General features: G+C 48.2%; 1 protein-coding gene across 1 annotated transcript in view; it reads left to right on the forward strand.

The window, feature by feature from the left end:
- The first annotated feature begins 2,380 nt into the window (after positions 1 to 2,380).
- LOC144139253 (uncharacterized) overlaps positions 2,381 to 24,546 on the forward strand; it is a 44,527-nt gene continuing 22,361 nt past the window's right edge. Inside the window, exon 1 of the mRNA XM_077671664.1 lies at positions 2,381 to 2,997. Within this exon, the coding sequence (XP_077527790.1) occupies positions 2,886 to 2,997 (112 nt within the window). The 5' untranslated portion in view covers positions 2,381 to 2,885. The remainder of the gene's footprint in view (positions 2,998 to 24,546) is intronic.

Here is a 24,546-nt window from a genome sequence, read left to right on the forward strand (position 1 = left end):
GGTAGTTTTGCTCCGGGTAGCGTTTCGGCCGGCGAGGGCGTGTACCTTGAATTTGTACATGTACAGGCACCGTGAAGAGTAATTGGAAGGCCGTCTCGTAAATTTACACGAATTTCTGCTTCTAGAAACTGCAGGGCAGCATAATTACGGTGTTATGGGAGTTCTCTCTAACAGAAAAAAGCTTCCAGTAAACCGATAATGGCTGTTATCAAGCCATTAAGACAGATATTTTGAGATATTCAGGAATTCTTGTTGCAGTTACTTATGATGGCACCTGTACCATGCATTGGTACATGTACCGTGATGGACAAATGAAAACTGAACACAAATATACGAACCGGAATACGCAAAATAGAAGAATGTGCTTCATAAAAATCACTTAAGAAGTTGTTATGGTATATTTGGAAAGTCACGCTTACAAGCTCTTCTGCGGTTATGGAGTGATGCGAAGATGTTACTTGCGTATAAATAAATTGCGCCATTTCTATGTTCCCGTATATAGTTGCGCATCCACATTTCATTTCTTCATGACTGTGCATGCGTGTTCCCAGCATCTACCGACCATCGGGAGTACATTTAAACTTGGATGAAACGACGTCGACAAAAATTCGCATTTTTTCAGTACATCCAGCTTTTTGTTACGAGCACGTTTCGAGTTAAAACTTGCGGGAGTGAAGCAGAAACAAAACCAATATTCTAGGCATGTGTGATTGTGGACTCCTCCTTGTTCAAGGATTATTTCACACTCAAAAATTGAGTGATTTGCGGTTGCCGCTAAAACACAGCCCCCGAATGCACAAACGTAACTAAGTATCACTTCTGCTTTTTGATACTTTTCTGTGCCTTGAAGAGTTACAAGAACCAAACTTATGCCTAAAGGCGCCTTTTCGCAAACCAAATGCTACTTTCTGCAGTAAAAATTGTGGAAGGGATGTTAGCTGAAACACTGCACCGAGCGGTGACATTCTTCTTTCTCGCCGGCGCAGCAGACGGCATTTAAAATTGCGAGCTGGTCTTGAAACGACAAATCTTTTCGTATTCAGGCAGCAGAAATCATCACATACCCATACCACAGATATCAGGGGACACAGGCGACTACACGCCCACGGGCAGGCCTAGCACGTATAGCCGACACCGCACTCACACGTGGAAACGCACGAGAGGTTGCGGGTGTGGGCGAAATTCGCTAAATTAGTGCATTTTGCGAGCCGATTTTTCAGAAAAAGGGCAAGAAACCTGGACTCATCATCGAAGCGAATTCGTTGCATCCAGGTGAACCGTCGCAACTCCTTACATAGACGTCGCAAACACATGGGATTCAATGAAGGTGGAAATGGGGAATACAAAAACTTCGTTAAATCCAGGAATTGGTTACATCGAGGTTCTTTACATCCAGGTTTAACTGCATGGCGGGTAATCTCCAACCCTGTAAGCAACTGTTTAGAGTGCAGCAAACACGCTGACGTTAGGCAGACGGCTTACGGCTCCAAGACTATTGCTCCGGTAAGGCGCAACCAGGCACGACAGAAAACGCGGTCGTGACAACTCCCTTGCATTACCGCGCTACGCATTTCACAAACAAGAAAGGCTTGCTGGAAGCCAACTAAAGTCGCAAGAATGTGCTGCCCCTCCAGCTCGTGAGCATGCAGGAAGAAGCTGCGAAATTTGGGATGCTGCGTTGACCGTTGTTTAGCGGCGCGGAAGGGGACCCTAAATTCGCCGCTCACGTTTGTAATTAATTGCAGCGTCACACAGCGAAAGAGGAACTCCGCTTCCACGTTCTTTTTTATCAGGCAACTCAGCATCGCACGCCTTTGCGGTTTAGACGCAACTAAAATGGAAGCGGCAGCGAAAGTGGGGCGATTAGTGGTGCGTAAAGATTGAAGACAACGGCTCGAAAGCGGCGCTGACGGAAGACACGCTGTATTACACCCGCGGACAAGCGGTCAGGACGTTGTCGTCAGAACTGCACGGACAGCCGAAAATCCTTCTCGCGAGACAAGAGAAAAGGGTCGCGCGCGAGTTTAACGAGCCTGGAACCGAAGCGGCTCTGGCGACACGGACCGCGATCTGTAAAGGTCACCGAAGCGCCCAAGCAGGCTGGTTCCTAAGCGGAGGGGCCTCCGCCTTATTCGCCGCTGGCGATGCCCGTCCGCCGAAAAACTCGACACTCTTGGGCGAATCCACTCGAGAGGAGAGAAAGTGGTTCCTCCTCCGTGCCGTGCGGGGAAAGTAACACGCGCCGTTACGGAGCCGAAACGATGTGACCTACATATGGCGGCGGCGGTCTTCCGGACCTCCCGGGCCTCCTCGCCACTTCGCCGCTTCCTTGCCGACTTCTCTTTTTCCCGGAGTGGTGGTCTCGGCGTCACAGCGGCAATCGTGCCTGCCCTACGGAGAGAGCACAGTCGCTCGGGTCAACCCCCCCTGCGTCGAGCAGACGATCCCGTCACACTGTCGTCTGCGAGTGTCGTCTGCGTCCTCCGGCTTGTACCTGAGCCTGCGGAGTGTCGTCTGCTACGCCTGCTGAGCAACCGCGGGAGAAACCGAAACCGGAAGCGACCGGGAAATGTCCAAGACAGCAGCCGCCCGGTAGCTGACTACTACCCCGCCTATTTGCGGAACCGAGGAGCCACGGTGCGGGTTTTTAAACCCCTTCCTGCCACGGGCGTCGCAAGGATGAATGGTTGACTGACGTCTGGAGCTGGTTGTTCACTTGCGTTGTCTTCTGTGAGGCAGTTTTCAAACGACGTCCAACGACTCAACGTCCGATCCACGTGCGCGAAGTTCAGTGAGGGCAGCACATTATTTGTATGTGAGCGAGACGGCGAATTTCCACAGCGGGTGACATCCAGTGATGAGGAGGTAGCTCGGACAGCGTCGACATGATCTCCAAGGAGCTCTGCATTGCCGTCATGGCGCTGTGCGTCGTGAAGCTGGTGACGTCCGGTGACGAAGTTTCGCTGCCTAAATCTTCATCAAGTTTAAATATAACAGGTGAGTAATCTGCCAAAGTGATGTTTCATTTTCACCACATTCTTTTTTTTCACATTTTCAACGCCCAAAGTCTCGAGGAATGTAACGTTTTTGCGTTGAACAAGTCGGTAAAACTACTATTGGGCTGTTTTGACACTGCAGTTCTACTTCACCGCCTTTAGTTTTCGGTAATGACGATGAGGCAATAGTTACAAAGTCTGTAGTACGAAGCGGCGGAAGTGCCATTTTTGACACGAATTACGTTTTGTAGTATATCAGGATTCTTTCCGTATTCAAAACAACGCTTTCTTTTGTAGTCTTTTCGGACCACATGGAAAGTTGTCTACGTGTATACAATCAATAGAGAATGTTTCGCACTGCTTATCAGGTATATAACTTAGCGGAAAGAATGGAAGAAGCATCAGCTATCCAGTATTATACGCCACAACTACCGTACGAATTCCCTTACCGCGAGTTGTCATAGCTTTTATAGGAACAATCACCCGAACGGGGGACATGGTTGCTGTATAGAACCTGACTACGTCCGCGTAGCGACCGGAGCCAGTTGTCGACAGGAAAGAACAATCCACCGGGTAATCCTTGAAAGCTACTGCTGCTTCGGGAATTTGCCTTCCAAAAGACTCTTTCCTCCTGAAGAATCACCAAAAGGTTGGTATATAGCTCCGTAGCTAAAAACTTCCACAAATACATAACAGATCCGTGCCTTAATGCAGTTTTCTACGCATATTCTACAAAAATAATATACATATATGCGCCCAACGGCTTGCACAGTTTAAAAGTGTGGGTCTTGTTGCATAAGGAAAAGCATGAAAAATGAACTGATAATACAAAATAACACCCATCAGTGCCCCAGAAGAGCAACCTGATTGTATTTAATATGGCTAATTAAGGCTACGTGTGCTGTTTAAAGTCTGATTTACCTATTTTTTTCAAGTGTCAAGGCCTGCCGAGATTCTCAAATACCGATGAGGTAAACTGAAGCGATGATGCTACCAAACGCAAGAGTGTAGATGAGTTAGAATGATGGGCATTAACCGGGCCAACCGGGTTTCTGCGCCCAGAAATAGCTCAAGTGAAGGGAAATAACGCACTTAGAAGTTGCATGTCAAGCGCGGGAATGAGTAATTGGCATTGGAAACAAGCAGTAATGCTGCTTTTAGATGGTTTATTAGCCGAACCACTCAGTGTGTAATTGCTTTCCAATGAGGTCTTCACCGTTATTTTCCAAGGGCATTGAGTTATGTGTCCTGGATACCCGTGAGACACTTCGAGGATTACCTCAAATCAAGTCACAGGAGCTGGCTATCATACAAAAAGTAAATAGCCGCAGCACTACACCCGTGAAGAAGTCTGTATTCGCGCGTGCCCCCTTCTGTTCGTGTGCCCTACTTGTTAGGGCGGAAGCCTGAGTGAGTTCGGGTGCCATAACTGCAAAGCAGGGCGGCAAGCGGACTAACACACGAAAGGATACACTGCCAGGGATTTCGAGTGCTCGCCAAACTTTGATCAGAGCTTAGTTATGAGCGGGAATGGCAACCAAACCGCACCTAAAATGGTTAGGGAGGTGGAGCTTGCGCGACGTTGTACTACAATCTACAATACATAATAGCCATCCTCAGCGTCATCATCATAGTCAATGATGACGACACGATGGGCCCAGATCACTGTAAATGGTTTGCACTCTTTTTCTCTATAAGTAGCACCCTTACGCCCTATCGAAAACAAAGGAAACACTCTTTGAAAGGGTGTAAGAAGAAACAGAACACCCTTGAAAACGGTTTATTCTTGTTTGTTTTTTTGCTAGGATGCAAGGGTGCTGTAAATGACAAAACACTCGTAAAAAGTGTTTTCCTGTGTTTTGGTTTTGTAGCGTAAGCTACAATGGCTGAGCTTGAGTAGTTTCGCGTGGCTACTGGAGAGCCTTGCTGCGCTTGCGTGAGAAGCAGTGACGTCTCACGGCGTACAGCTGACGTGACGGAGCCCCCGCCACCGCGATTGGATTAGATCGAATTGGATTGGAATGGAAATCGTTTTAGCAGCAGTAAGCATGATAATCAGCTAATCCTAGACAACCAGGAAAGCTAAAAATAACCTGCTGAACCTTAGCTCACGCTACGTATATCCTGGCATAGCCGAGCTAAGCCACTGCTAATTTTTTGCTGTGGTGTAGGTGTGCTAGTTATAGACAGGGATTAAACCCTTAGGGGCGTAAGCATTTCACGGTGATGTGAGGTGGCTGCATTCGTTTAAGTATAAACGGGAACACTTCCTCTTCGAGTCCGGCATACCTCACAATCAATGGTAAATTTCACGAGGTGCCCAAGTTCTGCTGGTGAGACGAGAAGGTCACGCAAAGGGCATTCATCGTATTTTGTTTTCGTGCACGCGCTAGTTCGCGAGCACGGCAAACAGGAGCGTATTTCGCAACACCAATTGAGCGGGGCGCTTACGTGAGTCGCGAGCCATGCAAGGCTGCCTGCACGCGATCTCATACTGCGGGCAGGTTAAGAAGAGCGTGACAAAATATGCTTCGCCCTCTGGAGCGTTCACAGCACGCACAAGCAGAAAGACCCGGCAGCGACATGAAATGGGAGCAAAACGGTTGGTCTTCCTTGCAGAAATATGTCAAACACGCAGGAAGTGGATGCTGTGAAAATACTTTATTTTAAATGCGCGTACAGCCGAATAAACATTCCAAAGTAAACGCCTTCAAAAGATATTTGCATTGATGCAGCTACGTACGAATGAGCAGCTTGTTTGGACACGAAACGCGATCTCAATGTAGGACCAAGCATGATCTCCTGAATGCGGGACTGAGCTGGAGACAATGTGGAAGGCATAGATGTACTGTACAGTTTCCACGGGTTAGTTCTGATGGGTTGGCATAACAGCCTTGTTTGTACAGCACGGGGTTATCACTCTATGATTTGGCAATTACCCGTTCCCCTTGTCTCCGTGCATAAAAGTTGGTTCTGTACTCTTCTTCAGTCCTTTGATTCGCAGCTCCGTTATTCCTTTTGTTTGTGGTCGGCAGTTTTATTACTAGTCTATGTCATGTTGAGTTTCTGGAGGGCGACATGCGAATCCGTTATGTTACGGTAATGGTGATGTTCCGGTTGCTCAAACATGTCAATTGCCAAGAGCTCTTGAAGTATGCCAAAATGTTCTAGATCGTCAGCGAGGCCGCATGTGTTACTTATGTAGCCGAGATCGTAAGTTTAGGTGAGCTCTCAAGTCCAACCGACTTTTGCACTCATGCCACTAGCTGCGTCTGTAAAAAATCTTACTTCTGCGTGCCTGTTTCGGGGGCTAACTGGGAAATGCACTGCTTCTGTGCATTGGTTGCTTCGCGTAATGGGGCGGCGGGGAATATGCTCGAGTGCTGGGCGGAAAAGATGTACGGCTCATTAAGGATACCTGCGGGGCTGTTTTGATGGTCCCATTGTTGAAGAGCTTGTCCCTGAGTGGTAAGGTTTAGGCGCAGTTGGTGACGCAATTTATTCTTTTTCGCGAGGACTCGGAAGGGTGGCACCCATAAAGCCTTCTCGAGGAAATCTGTTCCGGAATGACATGGGAGGCCCGTTATGATACGGGTCATTGCACGATGCAAAACACCGAGGTCATTCATATGCCTATCTCGGAGGTTACAAATCGACATCGTATTTTCCCTTTCGCTGTGTGTATGTAAACACTATTTGAAGTTTCTCCGACAAAGGCTATTGTTCGGTGACACCAGATGACACCTTCGATTGGTAAAAAAATGTTCGACTGAATTTGGTTAATCAATTCACCTAGAAGTAATGCGTCGGACGTTGACACGGTCTTGGGGACGTTTTCTGGCCGCCGCCTTTATTGTTCCCTCAGCTGGTTCCCTCAGCTGGCAAGTGTAAACAAATCGGGATGAATCGTTTCCCTACGTTTGTGACTACACGAGAGCTCGCAACACTTGTTTATGATCCCTCCCTTTTCCCTTGGTGAAAAATGTGCACTCTTTCCGGGCAGCGAAAGAGTCGAAGAAAAAGTTCAGGTATGACCAAATTATTAGGTGAAAATAACAAAAAAAGCAGCTCTCGTTAGCTCTCTGCTTTAAGACGCCCCAGTCTCACTCTAGAGAGAGAGAGAGAGAGAGATAACCAACATTTATTCGCCCATAATGGTTTTGACCAAGCGGATACGGAACCCATTCACCCACCTCAGACGTCAGCCACGAGCCCTCGCGCTGCAGTGGCATCTCCGGACATAGGAACAACGTTGATCCTGACGTCCAGGTCGTTACCGCGCTGAACAGCCTCCCACTGCCCTTTTGTGTTAATTAATAAAGAGGCACCGAACAGGTTCTTCTTCTGTGGGCGTTCCCAGATAATGTGGCGTAGGTCGGCCCTGCCCGTACGCTAGCTCGTGTGGATCCCGGAGTAACAGGGACTTTATTTGACCGGATTGTTCGACAGGTTAACATGTATTTTCAGATATTTATCATCATCACGTTGAAGAGCTCATCTCCTCCTTCATAACGCAGCATCCTTCCCTGAGTCGGAGGCTGCCATCTCTATCCCAGGCTCCCTCGTCCAAGAGGCATTCGCCAAGTTGGCTGAAGACACCAAGCTCACAAAACAGCCGGAGCTCGGCCCTCTAGAAAACTGAGTAAATAACTCAGAGGTGTAATTACCTCAAGTGTTTGGCAAAAGAAAGTTTTACTGCTACTACTCATCTTTATGGCCTTTAAACAATTGGCATGGCCTAGACACTTGACAAAAATTATACGTTCAAGTCGATGAGGTCGCCTCGAGGTCGGCGACAGCTGCCGTGGACCCATGACAAAGAGGCTGTTTAGGTAATTTGACAATCTAGAACCGCCCAACGAAAGTCCAACTTTCCCGCCAAGCTGCAGCGAAACTTCCTAATTTTCTGAGCCTCCGGAAGGCAGAACAGGTTCCGGCGCCTTCCTGGTTTTGATGACGTAAACGCGACAATGCTCCTCCAGTTCTCGGACAGACTTTTTCCGGCCCCCGCGGCCGCTCTTTCTCTTTCTTCGGTTTCGTTTACTTCGTTTTTCCGGACGAGAGGGAGTCCGGTTTAGGCCACATCGGAAGCGGCCCACTGCCCCTCTCCTGCTTCTCGAGCCAGAGGACTGGTGCGCTGAGAGAAAAAAAAAGGGAAATTACAGCGACGACTGCAAATTCCGGAGACAAGCTTCTGCGAAACTTGCCAAGTTAAAGGAACCATGAAGACAAAATACAACTTTGATCAGCTTGAGGAAACTAGCATTTGGAAACAACTCACTCAGCCCTGACGTTATTTAAATAAAAATTCTGCAATTCTGCAAATAAAAATTCTGCAAAAGTTTGAAATTTCGCGCCACGGTGACGTAATATGGGCAGGAGAGACGTAATATGGGTCAGCACTACAACATAGCTACCGGTGCGTTAACTGCACTTTCGCATTCAAGTGATAAGGGGCGGTATTCTCGTGTGAGTCCGCTTTGAAAACGTCCGTTTTGCGTCCGTTTTATTGTGACGTAATTCAAGTTGTAGGCGAGCTTTGCGTTGACTTTCGCGCAACTGTTTCTAAAAACACATTTTAAACGACTAAACCTTTTTAAAACTATCTTTTATCTCCTTATTGTTCCGCCAGCGAACCAACAACACGGCGACGAAAAATCGTCTGCTACAAATCGTCTGCTCCGAGAAGCCGCGGCACAACGCAGTACATCCGCCGTGCCTGCATGGCGTCACATCCGGGTGTTCACTTTTAGCCAATCAGGGATTGCTCAAAACGGACACTTTTGAAACGGACACTAAACGTACAAAACACGGGAATACCGCCCCAGGTCAAACGAAACTAGGGGTCCCACTGCAATCGCCTATTCATGTTTTTTGGGGGGTGCTTAGGTCGGTGGTCACTAGTAGCGCAGACAACCTTTGTTACGGCATAGCTAGTTCGCCGGAAAGTGGTTGGGTTGCCGCCACTGCTTCTTTTTTCCTTATTGTAGAGTGAGCTACACTGGCCGAGGTTGAGCAGTTTCGCGTGGCTCCTGGAGAGCCGTGCTGCGCATGCGCGAGGAGCAGTGACGTCTCACGGCGCACAGCTGGCGCGCAGGAGCCGCCGCCGCCGCCGCGACTGGGTTGGATTGAATTGGATTGTATTGAATTAGATTGGATTAAATTGGATTGAATTTCATTGGATTGGATTGAAAATCGTTTTAGCAGCAGCAAGCATGATAATCAGCTAATCCTAGACAACCAGGAAACCTAAGAATATCCAGCTGAACCTTAGCTCACGCTCCGTATATCCTGGCATAGCCGAGCTAAGCCACTGCTAAGTTTTAGCTCAATTAGGTGTTTGGAGTTTGCTACGAAATTGGTATGCTTGTTGTGGGGAAAGCAGTTTTTTAAAGACGATAGTCTTTCTTGGGCGACTTAAACCGAGAAATTTTGGTCTGACTCTCTGTCTGTATGTCTGTCTGTCCGTCTGTCTGTCTGTCTGTCTGTCTGTGACTCGATTCAGCCACCCGGCCAAACCAAACAATGCCTGCGCAATAGTCTTATATAGTCACAGCTAAATCTACCCGTCTATGTCCGGTGTAATGTTCATACTTGTCAACATTGTTGAAGAAAAACAAGACATTACGCAAATATGAGACAACAAATCAATACCGAAGTGATATCTGCAGTGTTCCTTTATAAAAAAATCAAACGTGTTCGACTTTTGCGAAATTAAATACTTCATAAACTGCAGAAAAAGAATTCACTCCGCCGTCGCCTGCTGTCGCCCGCGCCACTATAGCTTCTGGCGCCATTTTAAGAAATCAACCGGCAACAGTTACGCAAGGTTCCACTAGATAGGTTCCACGTTCTGCTTGCAACGCACGTGGAGTAGGGAAACGCGGTTCTATAAAAGTTGAAGTAGGGCGCCTCGATTAACGCGCGTCTTCGACTTACGGCAGCGTTCGCATCGAGACTCCCGGTTTCGAGCAGTGGAACGTGGGAAATTTAAAATGATTTAAGCAAACCTTTGGCGTCTTTACCTTGCGAGGAGCGCGACGCAAGAGGAACAACATGAGAGGTGAGCGGGAAAGCGAAGGGATGCATTTACTTCGCAAAAGCTGATAAAGTCTATCGTCTTTTGACGGCATTTGCAACGAAAGAGCAGATACGCGGCCAATTTTTTTTTAATATTTCAACTTGTGTGTTGTCTTGTTGGTCCCATTAAGTAGACGGTGAGGCGTAGCGCCAAGGCAGGGTGTTGTGTCGGTTAACGGCTGAGCCTTAACTCCACGAATACTCGCATAAAGAAGTCGCTGGGAAAAAAGGCGAAACTAGTACGGTTTAGCTTCACGGCATACTTAAGAAGGGATTGTATCGAAAGTCGGACATGCACCAAAATCTGCAAATCTTTGTGTGTTTAGTTTCCAGACATTCTTTCGAACTGAGATCATTCTTCTGTGAGGTGGTGGACTAATCTTCGTTCTTCTCTTACTCAGACAAAAAAAATGTGCCATTTTTTTCCTGTGACGCTTTCTCCAGAGCTCAGTACGCATAACCTACTCATCCTCACTTACTGATGGAGATTAGTATTGTCGACCTGAAGAAAGCGTGTATTTGAGAGGCGGAAAGGGGAGGCAGCTTTCATTCGGGTGCCGTGCGAACGTACAGGTGCTGCCAGAAGTAGTTGTAACACGGGAGATGTTGCCTGAACTGTATAGGAGCACCGTGGTGCAGCCCCGGCGGTAAATGAAAGGAGCAGAACACGCATGCGCGCGTGCCTACGTTGATAACCTATCTATACGTCTCAAACGAGGTATTTTGACGTGGCCAATAGCATTTTTGCAGCATACAGGTCTCGGTGATGGCGCTGACCGTACATACAACTATCAATTTCACAAAATAAAAAAAATGGCCGCGTATCTGCTCCTTTCGTTGTAAATTTCGTCAAAAGACGATAGTCTTTGTAGACATTTGCCAAGGAAATGCCCCCTTTGCTCTCCAGCTCACCTCTAATGCTGTTCCCGTACCGTCGCGCTCATCCCAAGGTAAACACACTAAAGGTTTGCGCAAGGCGATTTGAATTTACCGCGTTCCGCTGCTACAGGCCGGGTTCCTCGATGCCAGCGCTGCAGTACGGCGAAGGCGCGCGTGAATGGAGGCGGCCGACTACAAGGTTTATAGAACCGCGTGGCCGTGCTCCACGTGCGTTCCAAGCAGAACCTGGAACCTAGTTAGTGGAACCTTTCGTTGCTGTTGCCGCGTGAGTTTTCATATGCCGGCAGGAGGTGACGGTTTTCTGCAGTAGATGTAGAATATCATTTGCTATCGAAAAACCAAGCATCCATGAATTTTTTAATTACGGAATACTGTAAATAACGCTTGCGTACTAATTTCCTGTCTTATATTTGCGTAATGTCTTGTTCATGTTCAACAAAGTTGACAAGTATGAACATGTAAACCGGGCTTAGACGTTTACATTTGGCTGTGAGGATATAAGTCTATTGCGCAGCAAGCATTTTACTTTGGCCGGTTAGCTGAATCGAGTTACAGACAGACAGACAGACAGACAGACAGACAGACCAAAATTTCTGGGTTTAAGTAGCCCAAGAAAGACTACCGTCTTTAAAAAGCGGGCTGAGAGTTATAAATGGGCTATCACCGTCGGCAGGCGCGCATGCGTGTTCTGCTACTTTCGTTTACCGCCCATGCACCTCCACGGCGCTCCAATACGGTTCGGCCACAGCTCCTTTGTTCCAACTACTTCTGACGGCACCTGTACGAACCTTCACAACGTTTACTTTACAGCGAACACACGTATCGCCATCCGGTGACATTTGGCCGGGTGTCCTTAAGTTAATTTTAATTAATAACGCCGAAAAGGCTCAAGAGCACCTGCAGGCATTTCGTGTTCGTCGTGAATGTGAACGACGTAATCGTTAATTAAACGGCGATAAGTGCTCGTTTAATAATTTCGCAGCAAGTAATGTTTTCGAATATTGTTTCCGGCTATGCATTAGAGATTTGCGATTACAGTAATGTGGTGGATTTTTTATGGTTTCTACGTCAGCGTATTTGCTATAGACTGGAATTGTTTGGACGATATTGCTAAGAATTATTCTGCACTGTAGAGCGGCCGGCTAACTGGTGACTGTTGCGTGGCGGGGCGAGGTCACAGCAGTACGTGCTTGATTACGTGTCGCTGTTGGTTAGGATGATGGTTGTATGTTTGTGGCGCAAGGCTAACTAGGGCGAAGAGCGCCACAAGCAGTGGTAACACGTGAGAGATGAAGAGGTAAACACCAAAATCGGTTAGAAGAACAAAAGTAAAATCAGTGAAAGACAATGAGGATGGCGGTTATAGAACGGCAGTTTGTGATAATGCGTGGTATTAAATTAGGTCTGAAAATTTCACTTCCGCTAAATAGTTAAAAACGCTCTTCGCGGAAAATATGGGATCGTCAGACAGGAAAAATGATGGTAGTGGGATGTGTTGTCTTTAGAGTTGGGTGAAAGGATTGTGTCGTGTTTTGTCGAGTGCTTTCCATTCAAGAAGTACGTGAGTCACTGATAGGCAGCCTCCACACCTGCTACCCAGAGGTCTTGCAGATCCTGTGAGCAGGTAGGACTGTGTTGCACGGGTGCGACCTATCCGAAACCTAGCTAAGCTAACTTCAGTGTGTCTGTTGTGTGTGTGAGTGGGGTATGCTCCAAAGAGTAGCTTTATTACGTGTAGTTTGTTGTCTGTCTGTACATTCCAGTTTGCTTGCCATGTTTTGCGAAGGTGTAGCCGGACGACGGCCGCAGCGACCGCTGCACTTTCCGCTTTCAAAGAGGTGCTGGGCTTACTCAGATGTTGCGTAGCCACGCGTTCGCTTTGTTGCGTTTTATGAATGCACTATAAAACGGTTCGAAGCCACGTTGGTTTGGGAATTATTTCGCGGCCCCACACGCCGTAAAGAGCAGCTTTTTCGTTTGCGTGGAAATCTATTGCTTTCGCAGTTAACGGCGAACCTCCTGTGGTTGGGCGGGCAAAAAATTCTGAATTTGTGCTCAGCGGTGATGCAATTTCGGCAGTCTTTTTGCAATCATCTTGCCCCACTTCACGGACATCTAGGGGGGTCAAGTGAAAGGCCTTATGTATGTTATGCATGTCATCTCCCGGCGAACTGCGCACAACGCGTTGGCCATTTTTGGTCCCTCAAGTAAGGTTGGTGCTGCGACGGCCGTGAATCCGTGCAGCGGCATCGAAAGCCAATACCTACCGCCAGGCCAGGTAGCACGGAAAACTCAAAGGGACCCTGCAAAACTTCTGATAAGCACTTTCACTCTTTCCTCGGCGTCTGGAACCACTGGGAAAGCTATAGTTATTGCCAGCACAGAGCCGCACTGTGTGATTAGCTCGTTGCAACAAATAGGCCTTCCGTTACTCCTTTGCTTTTGTGGCGCTATTTTTAAAGTTGCTATCGAAAACCGTTCATTGCTGCAACTGAAGGCAAACCGGCCAACAGCCGCTACATGGCCTTAATGACGTAATTCGAGCGGTCTAAGAACGTCAAGACCGGGAAAAAGAGAAAAATCTTTTGAGCGAGTTTCCAAGTTGTCTGATAGGCATGGATCAGTAATTTTTGGCTGTGGTACTTTGCGACCCCCTAAACCTCCTGGGTGGCTACGTTCTGCAAGCATTTAGGATTTCAAAAAAATTAGAAAAAAATGTTTCAGGGTCTCTTTAAAATCCATATAAAAGATACAATCAAAACTCTAAACCTGCTAAACCTTATCAGATGCGGAATATATAACCTTGGGAGGCTCGCTAGTATACCGTACGGGCTAGGTGGGCAAATGGTGTGTATTTCAAGCTTACGCATAACGCTTCCAATAAGCGGCTGGCAGTTTAAAAACTGTCGAGCAGAAAGAAAGTTCCGCATCAATGTACCACCCTCGAAGCCAATAACAAACATGCTTGTCACGCAGAGACCAGATATACAACATAAGAGAGATCGGCAGTGCGTTTTTCAAGAACTGATGTGTCGTGGCTTGTTTTGCCACCGGTTTTAACTCAGAATATTGACCGGAATCTACTCCGTGACCATCTGGCCGTTAAAGACTGCGCCTACTATTTTTGCGTGCACCCTAAACTGCCGCACGGCAATGTGTTGTGAACGAAAAAAAAAGGAACGAAACCACCGCGTATGTGACGGAAGGAATCAGCGCAATCAGCGTCTATGAAACCGTTCTGCAGGTCACCACGGGAAGGCGTTTGTGACTTGACACTGGCAGCGGTTATCCGCTATCGTGCGCACGCGCTACTTGACGCAATGCACTCCCAAACATCGTAGATCTCTGACACCATTCGCAGCATGCACGCAACACCAACCACGTTGAGGGGCGCTCCTTTACCGGAGCCATGAAGAGAAAATACAACTTCGTTCAATTTGAAAGAACTAAGATTCAGTATCTCACTCAGCTTCATTACAGCCACAAAAGATGTTTTTTAACGAAAAGAAAGCAAGAAGTATTTAAAACTTTGAAATTTTGCGCCACAGTGACGTGTTATGAGCAAGAATGACGTCAGACGGGCCAGCAATAAAACATAATTTCCATTGCGTTAACAACACGTTAGCATTAAAGTGATGCGGTCAAAAAGAACTAGAGGACCCATTACAGACGTCCAGTCATGTGTCGTCGCGACAGGTCAGTTAGGCAGCCGCCAATCGCACGAACAATTATGGTTCCGTGACGTCATGGAAAAGTTGCGGGAAATTGGCTAGGGGCTCGCGACTGCTTCACACGTTTTCTTTATTATCTCCGTTATTTATTCGAAGATTGCGATGATATTGGCATCGTTGTTATCGGGACTAAGCAGTCTTTCTAATAAACCCAACTTGTATTTTGTCTTCGTGGCTCCTTTAAGGTGACGCGCATGTAGCGGAGCAGAAAATAGGACAAGTTTTACACGGAATGCCCAGTACGTTTCTTGAGAAACCCCGGAACTTCTTATTGTTTATTTGCTGCGTCACCGTTGAAATTTCAGGTACAGTTAAACCTGAATGTGACGAACCTCTATATAACGAATTCCTGGATTTAACGAAGTTTTTCAGTCCTCATTGCCACCACCATTGAATCCCATGTTCTTGCCACCTCTATGTAACGGAGGCATTGCGACGGCTACCCTTGATGTAACGAATTCGCTATGCTGATGAGTCATTGTTTTCTGCACTTTTTCGCAAACATTCGCGTGAGAAATGCACCAATATAGCAACTTTAGCCCGCACCGCCATCTACCGGGCATTTCCACGTATGAGTACGGTGTCGTTTCGAGACTTAGGCTGTCTGTTGGCGTGAAGTCGCGTGTCTCCACTGCTATCTGTGGTGTCACTTCGTCGGTGATGAGTATCTGCTGTCAGAAAACGAAACGTTTTCTTTTCAATACAAGGTCGCAATTTTAACAACCGTATCCGCCGGCGAGAAAAAAAAAGAATTTCACTGCCCGGTACGGTATCCGAGCTAGCACCCAACGGACAATCTTGAGTGCGGAAAAGAGCATAAAGTTCGGAAAAAGGCGCCCATTGAGCGAAAGTTTGGCCATTTCATCGCGTTTTGAGGCATCTAAAAGTATTGAAAGGCATAGTAGATACTTACGTTACGTTTGCAAATACGCGAGAAGGCAATTGCTTGCCCCCTTATTCACAACAGTCCCCAGAAGCAATTACAAGCAATAACTTCTGGGGTGTGCCTGTAGTTCGTAAGCTCGTGGGAAAGCAACAGGCGTAAGTCACGCTGTTTTTTTTTATTGTGAAATAAATACTTGCAATGTGAGTTCACCGTCACTGAACTCGAGCATTTTGATTCCGTTTCTGATTCATTCCCGCGAGCCTTACTTAACTCCAAACCTGCATTCAACGACAACCTGCATGTAACGAAAAATTACGAATTTGTGTCAACTTTGGTATGTCCAGGTTTAACTGTATATCTGGATAATTAATGGGGGTGTAGAGGAATTAAATAACAGGGGAAAAAACCTTCGGTGCGCTTAAGTCTGCTGACGTTCTTAGAAGGCGAAAGCCAGGGTTTTGCACGGCTGGTGCGCACATGTTCTAATCACGTGCCATCGTGTTACAACCCCCCCCCCCCCCCCCCCGCCCCTTCCAACAACACCTTTTGCATTTCCAGTTCATTGTTGTGGGAATTTTATGAAGCGGCCACATTAGCCCCTCAAAGATCTTGATCCCTCGCCAATCCCCCAGGTGCGTATGTGTCACAAGGCAGGGAACACTTACTAGAGCCACTTTTGTTTTACCACTGGAGAGGCGCAGAGATGACGGATTGGTTGCAGATTGAGCTTATACTGTGGGGATGGGGAGTTTGAAATCCCATCTTATCACACATGTCTTGTTTTAAGTGCAGAACACTTTACGGCCGCGCCTTATCGTCGTAGCTCGCTCGCTGGACCGTATAGCCGGCGTTTCGCCGCAGCCGCTGTCGTCGCGGCGTATCTTGGGAACAAAAGAGCGAAAAACGACTACACGTAGAAAAGAATACAGGACGGCGCGCTGTCCTGTATTCTTTTCTACGTGTAGTCGTTTTTCGAGCTTTTTTCCAATGATGTATCACCAACTCGCCCAACTTTCAATTGAGTCGCGGCGTAACCCAGCGGCTTCGAAAGCCAAGAGTTTTATATAGTCATAAGCGTTCGAAACTCGGGAACCGCTGGTGCTTGTCATACATCTCCCCGCTGTTTAGCGCAAAGAATACTGTGGATACATTTGAGGCAAAATATACGTAATTAACTAGCAGCGCCCGCGTTCATTTAGTTAGGAACGCACGTCCGTTTGGTTTTTACGATAGTAAGCTAAAAAAAGTGTCAGCGCAGCGCCGGCACATGCGGGAGGAAAAACAAGCCCAAGAAGAACAGAACTCTTGCTGGCGCAGTTTCAGGCAGAGGGCGCGCGAGCACTGCGAAGGCGGAAAATTCGATTTGCTTTGGGTGGTAGCAGTGAGGGGATAACGGCGCTACATCCCATTATGGCGAATCACTGCTCTGCACTTCCGACAGCTTCCGCATTGAGTGGAAAGGTTTTAATTTCTTTATTTACTCTTATCGGCCACGGCCACTTTCTTGACGGGAACATCAAAACGACAAGGTTGTTTTTCGTAGAAAGAGGCAGTTAACGCTTTCGCCTTAAACAATCATACGGACAATTGTACGTGTCTGCGCTAACGCCATCTGATTAGCACAGTATAACTTCAGTTGTAATACCTGAGTGGAGCGCTGTCTATCAAGCTCCCGCTTTTACACGTCCTGCTGCATTCATATACAGAAAGGCGGGCCGAGACGTCGACAGCCTTCATGACAAGCGGTTATAGGGCGGTCATTGCGTGTTCAGCTCTCGCGCCTCGCAAGCAGAACGGCGCTGGTCGTCACGAAAGGTCCGCGACCTCGGAAGAGAGTCTTCGGACAGCCGAACAAGGAAGCCCGACGGCTGTCGATTCCGCCGACGGAGAGTGTACGCCCAGTCTTCCGCGATATCTCGCCTCGGGCTGTACCGACGTCCGCGACGGTTCTCTCGCTAGACAGATGTCTGCGCTGGCCGCCTCGCCGGCTACAAACGCGGCGATTCTCTGTGGCTCCGAAAGCTGCTTGGCGGGAAAAAAAAATATGAAATACAAATGTGGCCCGCGACCCGGAACGAGGTCGAGCGCTGAGTTCCTCGGGTTATTCGCTGAACCGCGTCTTGTACAGGACTGCCAGCTTGCTAAAATGCATCCGCCGTTTCATTTCCTTTTATCGTGGCTTGAGACAAGCGCGGCCGCTGGGAAGACGAGGAAGACTGATCCGCTTGAATTAACCTGAGACGCCTGTGCTGAATAAAATTTCTTGTTCCCGTTGTGCGTTCTGACAGACAAAGCGCGGGTAGAAAAAAGTAACGTCGCTGGTCGCGCTTGAATGGGCATGACGGTTGTCGCATTTCATATTCGTCTGTCTACGAACGCACTCTAATCGGAAGAGATGACCGACTGGAAGTCCGTCCCGTGTCGAGCACCGGTTCTGAACTGCGGTGTGGGTGGTCCGTGGTCAGAGTTATACAGAGGATGAGAGACAGCGGAAGATACGTTAGGAAAAAACTGGCCACGTATCTGGTCGCTCTGCTGAAAATGTCGTTGAAAGACGGCAGTCTTTTGTAGCCCCTGCCACGTAACTGTCTCTCCTTCTCCCCCTCCCAACTCTCACGCTGTTCCTCTTTTGTCTCGCCACTGCCATTAAAAACGCTGTAGAGGGCTGCTAGATTCAACTCAATTTTCCCGCTTTCACACTACTGGTGCGCCATCTGTTGGCACATTTTGTTATCGTAACGTGAGCTACACTGGCCGAGGTTTGGGAGTTTCGCGTGGCTCCTGGAGAGCCGTGCTGCGCACGCGCGTGAAGCGGTGACGTCTCACGGCGCACAGCTGCCGCGCCGGAGCCGCCGCGGCCGCGCGCCTCGCCGGTCTGCGCATTCCAGAGGAGTGACGTCATAGCCACGGCTGACGCCCTGGCGCCGGCGCGTGCCCAGTTGTGCGCCTCCGTTGCGCAGTAGCCAAGTCTGATGCTGCGCCGGAGACGATTGATAGCGCCTCTCATTTTGTGTGCATGCGCGGAGGTACCAGTGGGGGTATACATATAACGGGGCGTTTCCTAGACAACCTGGAAAGCTAAGAATAACCAGCTGAACCTCAGCTCACGCTACGTATATCCTGGCATAGCCGAGCTAAGCCATTTCTAACTTTTTGTTTGGCTTGGCACTCCAGGCACGAGCTCCAGACACGGGAGAGAGCCCTTTTTTTCTTTTGTTGTTAAAATTTTGCTTGAACGCGTTTCATTTTGTGTTTTCTATTGTAAAGATTACTCTCACGGCCATATTTATTAGAGGAACACTGCTAGTATCAGTTATCTACATGTGTTTTCCTTCAGATATGCCTAACGTTTTCTTTTTCCTGAGCATTGTTCACAAGTATGAAGTATGTTACCAGAATTAGTAATGTGGAAATTCTTTCGCCATATAATCTTCTCGTTCAAGTATTCTTATAACTTTTGGCCATGCGGCTGGCTCGACGTAGGGACAAACACACCAAAAATCCTGAGCCATCTCCACTAACGTGAAACCTGGGGAGGGGTGGAGGGTAGGTACAGTGCATAAGTCTATTCTTGGCTCCTTGCCGTTTTTGCCCACGGAGATGAAACCGTTAAGGTTAGAAGTATGCAGCTTTGCTTGAAGCACGAGGCATTCTAGCGCGAGGCGTTGGATAACTATAGTGTCCCGGTGTGTCCTTTTAGTACGGCTTACGTTGTAGCACGAGGCGTCGACGAGCGTATGCTACACTGGCCGAGATTGAGCAGTTTCGCGCGGACCCTGAAGGATCGTGGTGCGCAAGCGCGAGGAGCATCGGATTGGATTGGATTGGATTGGATTGGATTGGATTGGATTGGATTGGAAATCCACTCCAATTGGAGTACGGGTGAGTAGAGAATTGGATCTGCACATTCGCCGGTCTGCGCATTCCAGAGGACTGACGTCATAGCCGCGGCAGACGCACTGGCTCCGGCGGGTCCCCAGCTGTGCGCCTCAGTTGCGCAGTAGCCAAGTCTGACGCTGCGCCGGAGCCGCTTCATAGCCGATTCGCGTGGCTCCTGGCATAGAGTTTCTCAATATCACCTAGAGTGGAAACCGTCGCTGCGATCGCACGCCGCCATGGGAATTGTGGGTACTGTAGGAATCGGATTGGCAGCAAGTGGCTAGTGCAAAGGGCTATGGATTAAGCTTCTTGGCTCTGATGCGGTTGTTAGTTCTGTTTTCGGGATGCCCTGTTCGGCATTCAATGGCTATCACAGACATGTCTAAATAACAGCGTGATTCGCTCTTAACGCATGAGCTCGGGTTAGCGGGGAGTTTCTTAAGATGAAGGGGTGACCACATGCAGCGACGGCGACAAGCCACGCGAAAAACGCAACCAAACAGGTGCAACAAGAGGGTGTACATGGCGAAAGCGACAAGCGAAAAAAATAATGAACTGCCGCCTATGTCCTCTGTCGTCGTCGCTCGTCGCTACAGTTCACTGTATCGTCACTGCCGCGCGCTTGTGGGCTGCTTCTGGCCGGAAAAAAGCGAGCGAGGGCCCCGGCGGCCGCTTTATACCGCTTGCTGATGTGGCCCACCCTACAGCCACTAAATAAGCTTCGCTAGTACACACTATGCGTTTTCCGTACCCATTCAGTTACAATTTTCGTGTCGCTCACCGCCGTCGCTTCGTGCACTTTCCCCTTGAAGAATGCGCTGCCTTGGACAGGCACAATGGGGCAACATACATAGCGACTCGACAAGCCAGTATTTATTTCCCATTTGAAGCATTCCTGCAATTTCATAATGCTTTGCGCGCGTACTTGAAGACTTGCTTGCGGTAACAGGCTTTGCCTGTACGATTATTTATACCTGCTTAGACAAAACAAATAAATACAACGCGACTACATCATTCTTGCATCTCTATGTTGCATCTGCACCGCCTGCCAAGGCGCGTAGCATACGATAATGAGACTAATGAGAGAGAGCAAGAACACAGGTTTGGACAATATAAATAATTTTTTTCAGCTAAATATTACAAAAGATAAAAGAAAACCTCATGCAGTTTGGAGTATGTAATAATTTTAAAATATATCCGGGACGGGTCACTGTATCTGGCGGCGTGAGCCAAAGGCAGGGGTCCTACTTTTTTCTTTTCTTTGTAACACCCTTATTTGTTTTGCAGCACAAAACCTCTGACACACTATCTTATACAAAATAAAATTTGTTAACAGCGGCACTTTTCGCAGCAATTTTTTAAACAAAAACTCAATTTGCGTAGCCACAAAGTCATTGGCGGACATGCCCCGCCGAACTTTCGGAGGAACTGCACTCTATGGCGGCACTCATGGAGGCGTAGAGTGCTTCCGCCGAATCACGTTGACGCTAGCGCCAGATTCCACTCTAGGTAAGCTTGTGAGAAACTCTATGGCTCCTGGAGAGCTGTGCTGCGCATCCGCGGAGAGCAGTGACTGGACTGTACTAGATAGGACTGGTCTCGACTGGACTGGATTGTATTGGATTGTATTGGAATGCTGAGCCTTAGCTCACGCTACGTATATGCTGGCATAGCCGAGCTAAACCACTGCTAATTTATTTAGTACCGTGCCTAGCGCGAGGAGTAAACGAGTGTCCCGGCGTTTTAGTACCGTTGCTGCATGAGACGACGAAATGTGACGACGACATTAGACGCCAACAGCCCGAGCCCCTATGCGGCTTGGCCCCTAAAATGTCGCCTTTAGGTAGTCCACGGAAAACTGTCGCCTTTAAAAGGAAACAACCAATGGTTGATCTGCTTGCGACGTAATCAGACCGAGCAGAGCGGCCGAAGTCATGCTCAGTCATCTACACGGCCCTTAAGGAGCCAGATTCACTTTCCACACGTCACCTCTCTGGAGATTGCCATCGTTCCCGAAGACGCGCGCGTTGTCGCATCGCAGTCTGCCTGGATATCGTCGACTTGGCGCGCAATGAAACTGGTTTCTCCCTACGGTGCCTCCATGAAAGCACACGTCCCGAGCGCAGAGGAATCGATTGAACTGGAGCCCATTAAGATGTAGCGAGAGGCACACTTCGAGGGGAGCGGCGACCCGAAGGAACTGTATACGGCGCACCCAACATAGCCACCGAACTATCGTGGTCTCGCAGCGAGCTGGGAGCATGTTGTCCTCATTCACCGAGAGCACACCGAAAGCACAGGCTCTGTCTTAGCATCCAACAACATCGAATGCAAAGAGTGCGTGAAATCGGTTGTTTGTTCTATTTTCCTCTTTGCATTGTATAGCTGACGACTACGCAGGCAGCTTGTTTTATTGCGTAATCACGTTACATAGAACAGCAGGCAAGTTTAGTGATGCAAGTTTCGAGTGAGAAAATAACATTGGAATCAAAGGTATCAATGTGGAGCGGCCGACATAAAATGGTGGGCTTAATCTTTGCAATGATCGTTTCGCCACACTTGGGGATTGGAAATAGCCTTGCAAGGTCCAACTTTCAGTTTCGCGGGTTGAGAGAATGTGTGTGATGACCATAAGCACTAAGGGGACAAGACAGAGCCAGGGTTGAAAGCACCTCTTAGTTGGGACTGGCATGCGATTACCCGGAATAGGGCTTACCACAAATTCCTCTATACGCATTAGGTACTTGTTCCCTCGATTCGTTGCTTGAATCCAGCCGCATACAGTGCATTTCCTGTTTCTTATAGATTATTTTATGGTAAGTTACGGCGTACTTCCAACTTCCTATTATAACTTTTATCTGTGATCGTTTCCGCTAAGAAAAAATCACAGCGGCATCACTGCGGCCACTGTTTCAGGAATACGCGCCCACACGTTGACTCTTCAATGAAAATTTTTGTTGTGGATGTGTTTGCCTCTTACAATCATTTTCCGCATTCCTCAGACCTCGCAGGTTGTGGAACTTTGAACAACATTTTTTTCTTAAAGTACATGGCTAGTTCTCGATTACTGTAGTAACTCAGGGGTACTCGCTTTACCCGACAGAAAGTTGCCATGTCTACAACCTAAAGAAAATCGGAGTAATATTTCTGTGAGTTCAGCAAGGATAATTGTCTGTTTAAACAAATTTGTACAATACAAACAGTTCTCGGCAAAGTCATACCCTGGACCGAAGAAGAAATGTGATGACGACCTTGTTGTTTATCGCCTTAATTCTGTCTTCCATCTATTCAATAGGCTCTCTTAGTAGTTTGAGCGAGCCGCTGCACCCAACGGAGTCCTGAACGCCCGTCGCAGCCAAATCAAAATAGCAACAGACATATGTCTTGGCCAAGTTCTTCATCAATGTAAACTTGCTTATTTCAGAAGGAAACACGGGCCCCTTTAAGCCAAATATATATTAGCGTCCGCAACCCAAAGATGACGAATTCAGAAGTCTGCTTTCAGTTACTTTTTTTATTTTGCGCATATAAAATCACTTGCGCAGTATCTACGTGAGTGCCGACGGTGCAACGTAATAGGCACCGTAATAGTTGGTGCAAAGATGGTTGTTTTAAATTTTTAAGCCATTGCCCTCGGCTGATATGGATAACCAGCGAAGCTTTCTACCCCACGACATACAGGTGACAGAAAATATAGTTGAAAGGTATGAGCAAATTTCATTTCTGCTGAGGGTTAACGGCAGTCCTCCCCAGAAAAGATACGTGCATTCATGCACACACTCTTATGTAGACCCTATTCATCTTGATTTCTTGGCGTGATCATCGACAGGGACCTGTCATGGAGCGCACATGTGTCTTTCTTAAAGAAGAAACTCACTGCCATCGCCCATATTTTCAAATTTCTCGCTGGAAAGACGTGGGGCACATCGGTCAGAGGAATGCTGCAACTGTACCAGGCACTCTTCTTGGGAGTTTTGCGCTACAGCTTGCCAGCGATATCCGGTACATGCTCCTCTAACCTTCGGGTGATCCAAAGCATCCAAGCGCAGGCTCTCCGCACGTGTCTTGGTTTGCCGCGATGTGCTTCAACAGTGGGCACATTATACATTGCCCAAGACTATCCTACAGCAACTTATGTGACCACTGAGACGCTACGCCTACACATCAGGCTCCTCACGAGGCTACCAAGTCACCACCTTGCGCAGCTTCCTCAGAGGCGACCACGCTCTTCCTTTGCAGCCATTGTCGCAGCGCACAGGGCTGAGGTACCGTCAGACTACACGCCTGCGGTCACACCGTCCTCCCCGTTGTGGTGCCTGGCAACACCGGACATTCGTCTGCATGTTCCGGGCATTGGAAAAAAGGCCGACTTACCACCACTGGCTCTCAGACAGTTTTCTAAACAGTTACTGTACGAACAACACAATGACCGGAAGCATGTATACACAGACGGTTCTGTGACGTCCTCGAGTTCGGCAGGTGCGGTGGTTATACCATCAGAATCAACCAGGATTCGATTCCGTGTCGCCCATGTAACGAGCTCGACGGCTACTGAACTTGCAGCCATTCGTGAAGCTCTTCAATACATCATGGAAGCTTCTCCCCAAAAATGGTCCATTTTTACCGACTCCAAAGGCGCCCTGCAAAGCTTCCGAGCAGCCCTGCGCTACGGTCCTTTGCACCAACTAGTGACAGAAATTCGGGAATTATTCCACCAGGCTGTCATAAAGGGCCATAACATTGTATTTCAGTGGCTGCCAAGTCACTGTGGAATCACCGGCAATGTCTCGGCTGATGCAGCTGCCCGGACAGGCCATGACAGTGAAAGGACCATCTTGCTTCCGCTTGCAAGGACTGATGCCGCTAGGCTGCTTCGTCAGTTCGCGCGGAGGACCTCCATTATTCAATGGAATATACCGGGCTTTGTGCACCCGCGCCTCCACAACCAGGACCCTCTACTCCAGCGTCGTCTTCCGTGTGGGCTGACTCGATCACAGTCTACTTTACTTTGTAGGCTGTGGTTGGGAGTGGCCTTCACGAAAGCCTACTCCTTCCTCATCGGGATGGCCAGTAG

Source organism: Haemaphysalis longicornis, unplaced genomic scaffold (genome assembly GCF_048455015.1).
Source record: "Haemaphysalis longicornis isolate Haplotype H1 unplaced genomic scaffold, Haemaphysalis longicornis Haplotype H1 scaffold_5, whole genome shotgun sequence".
Taxonomy (NCBI): domain Eukaryota; kingdom Metazoa; phylum Arthropoda; class Arachnida; order Ixodida; family Ixodidae; genus Haemaphysalis; species Haemaphysalis longicornis.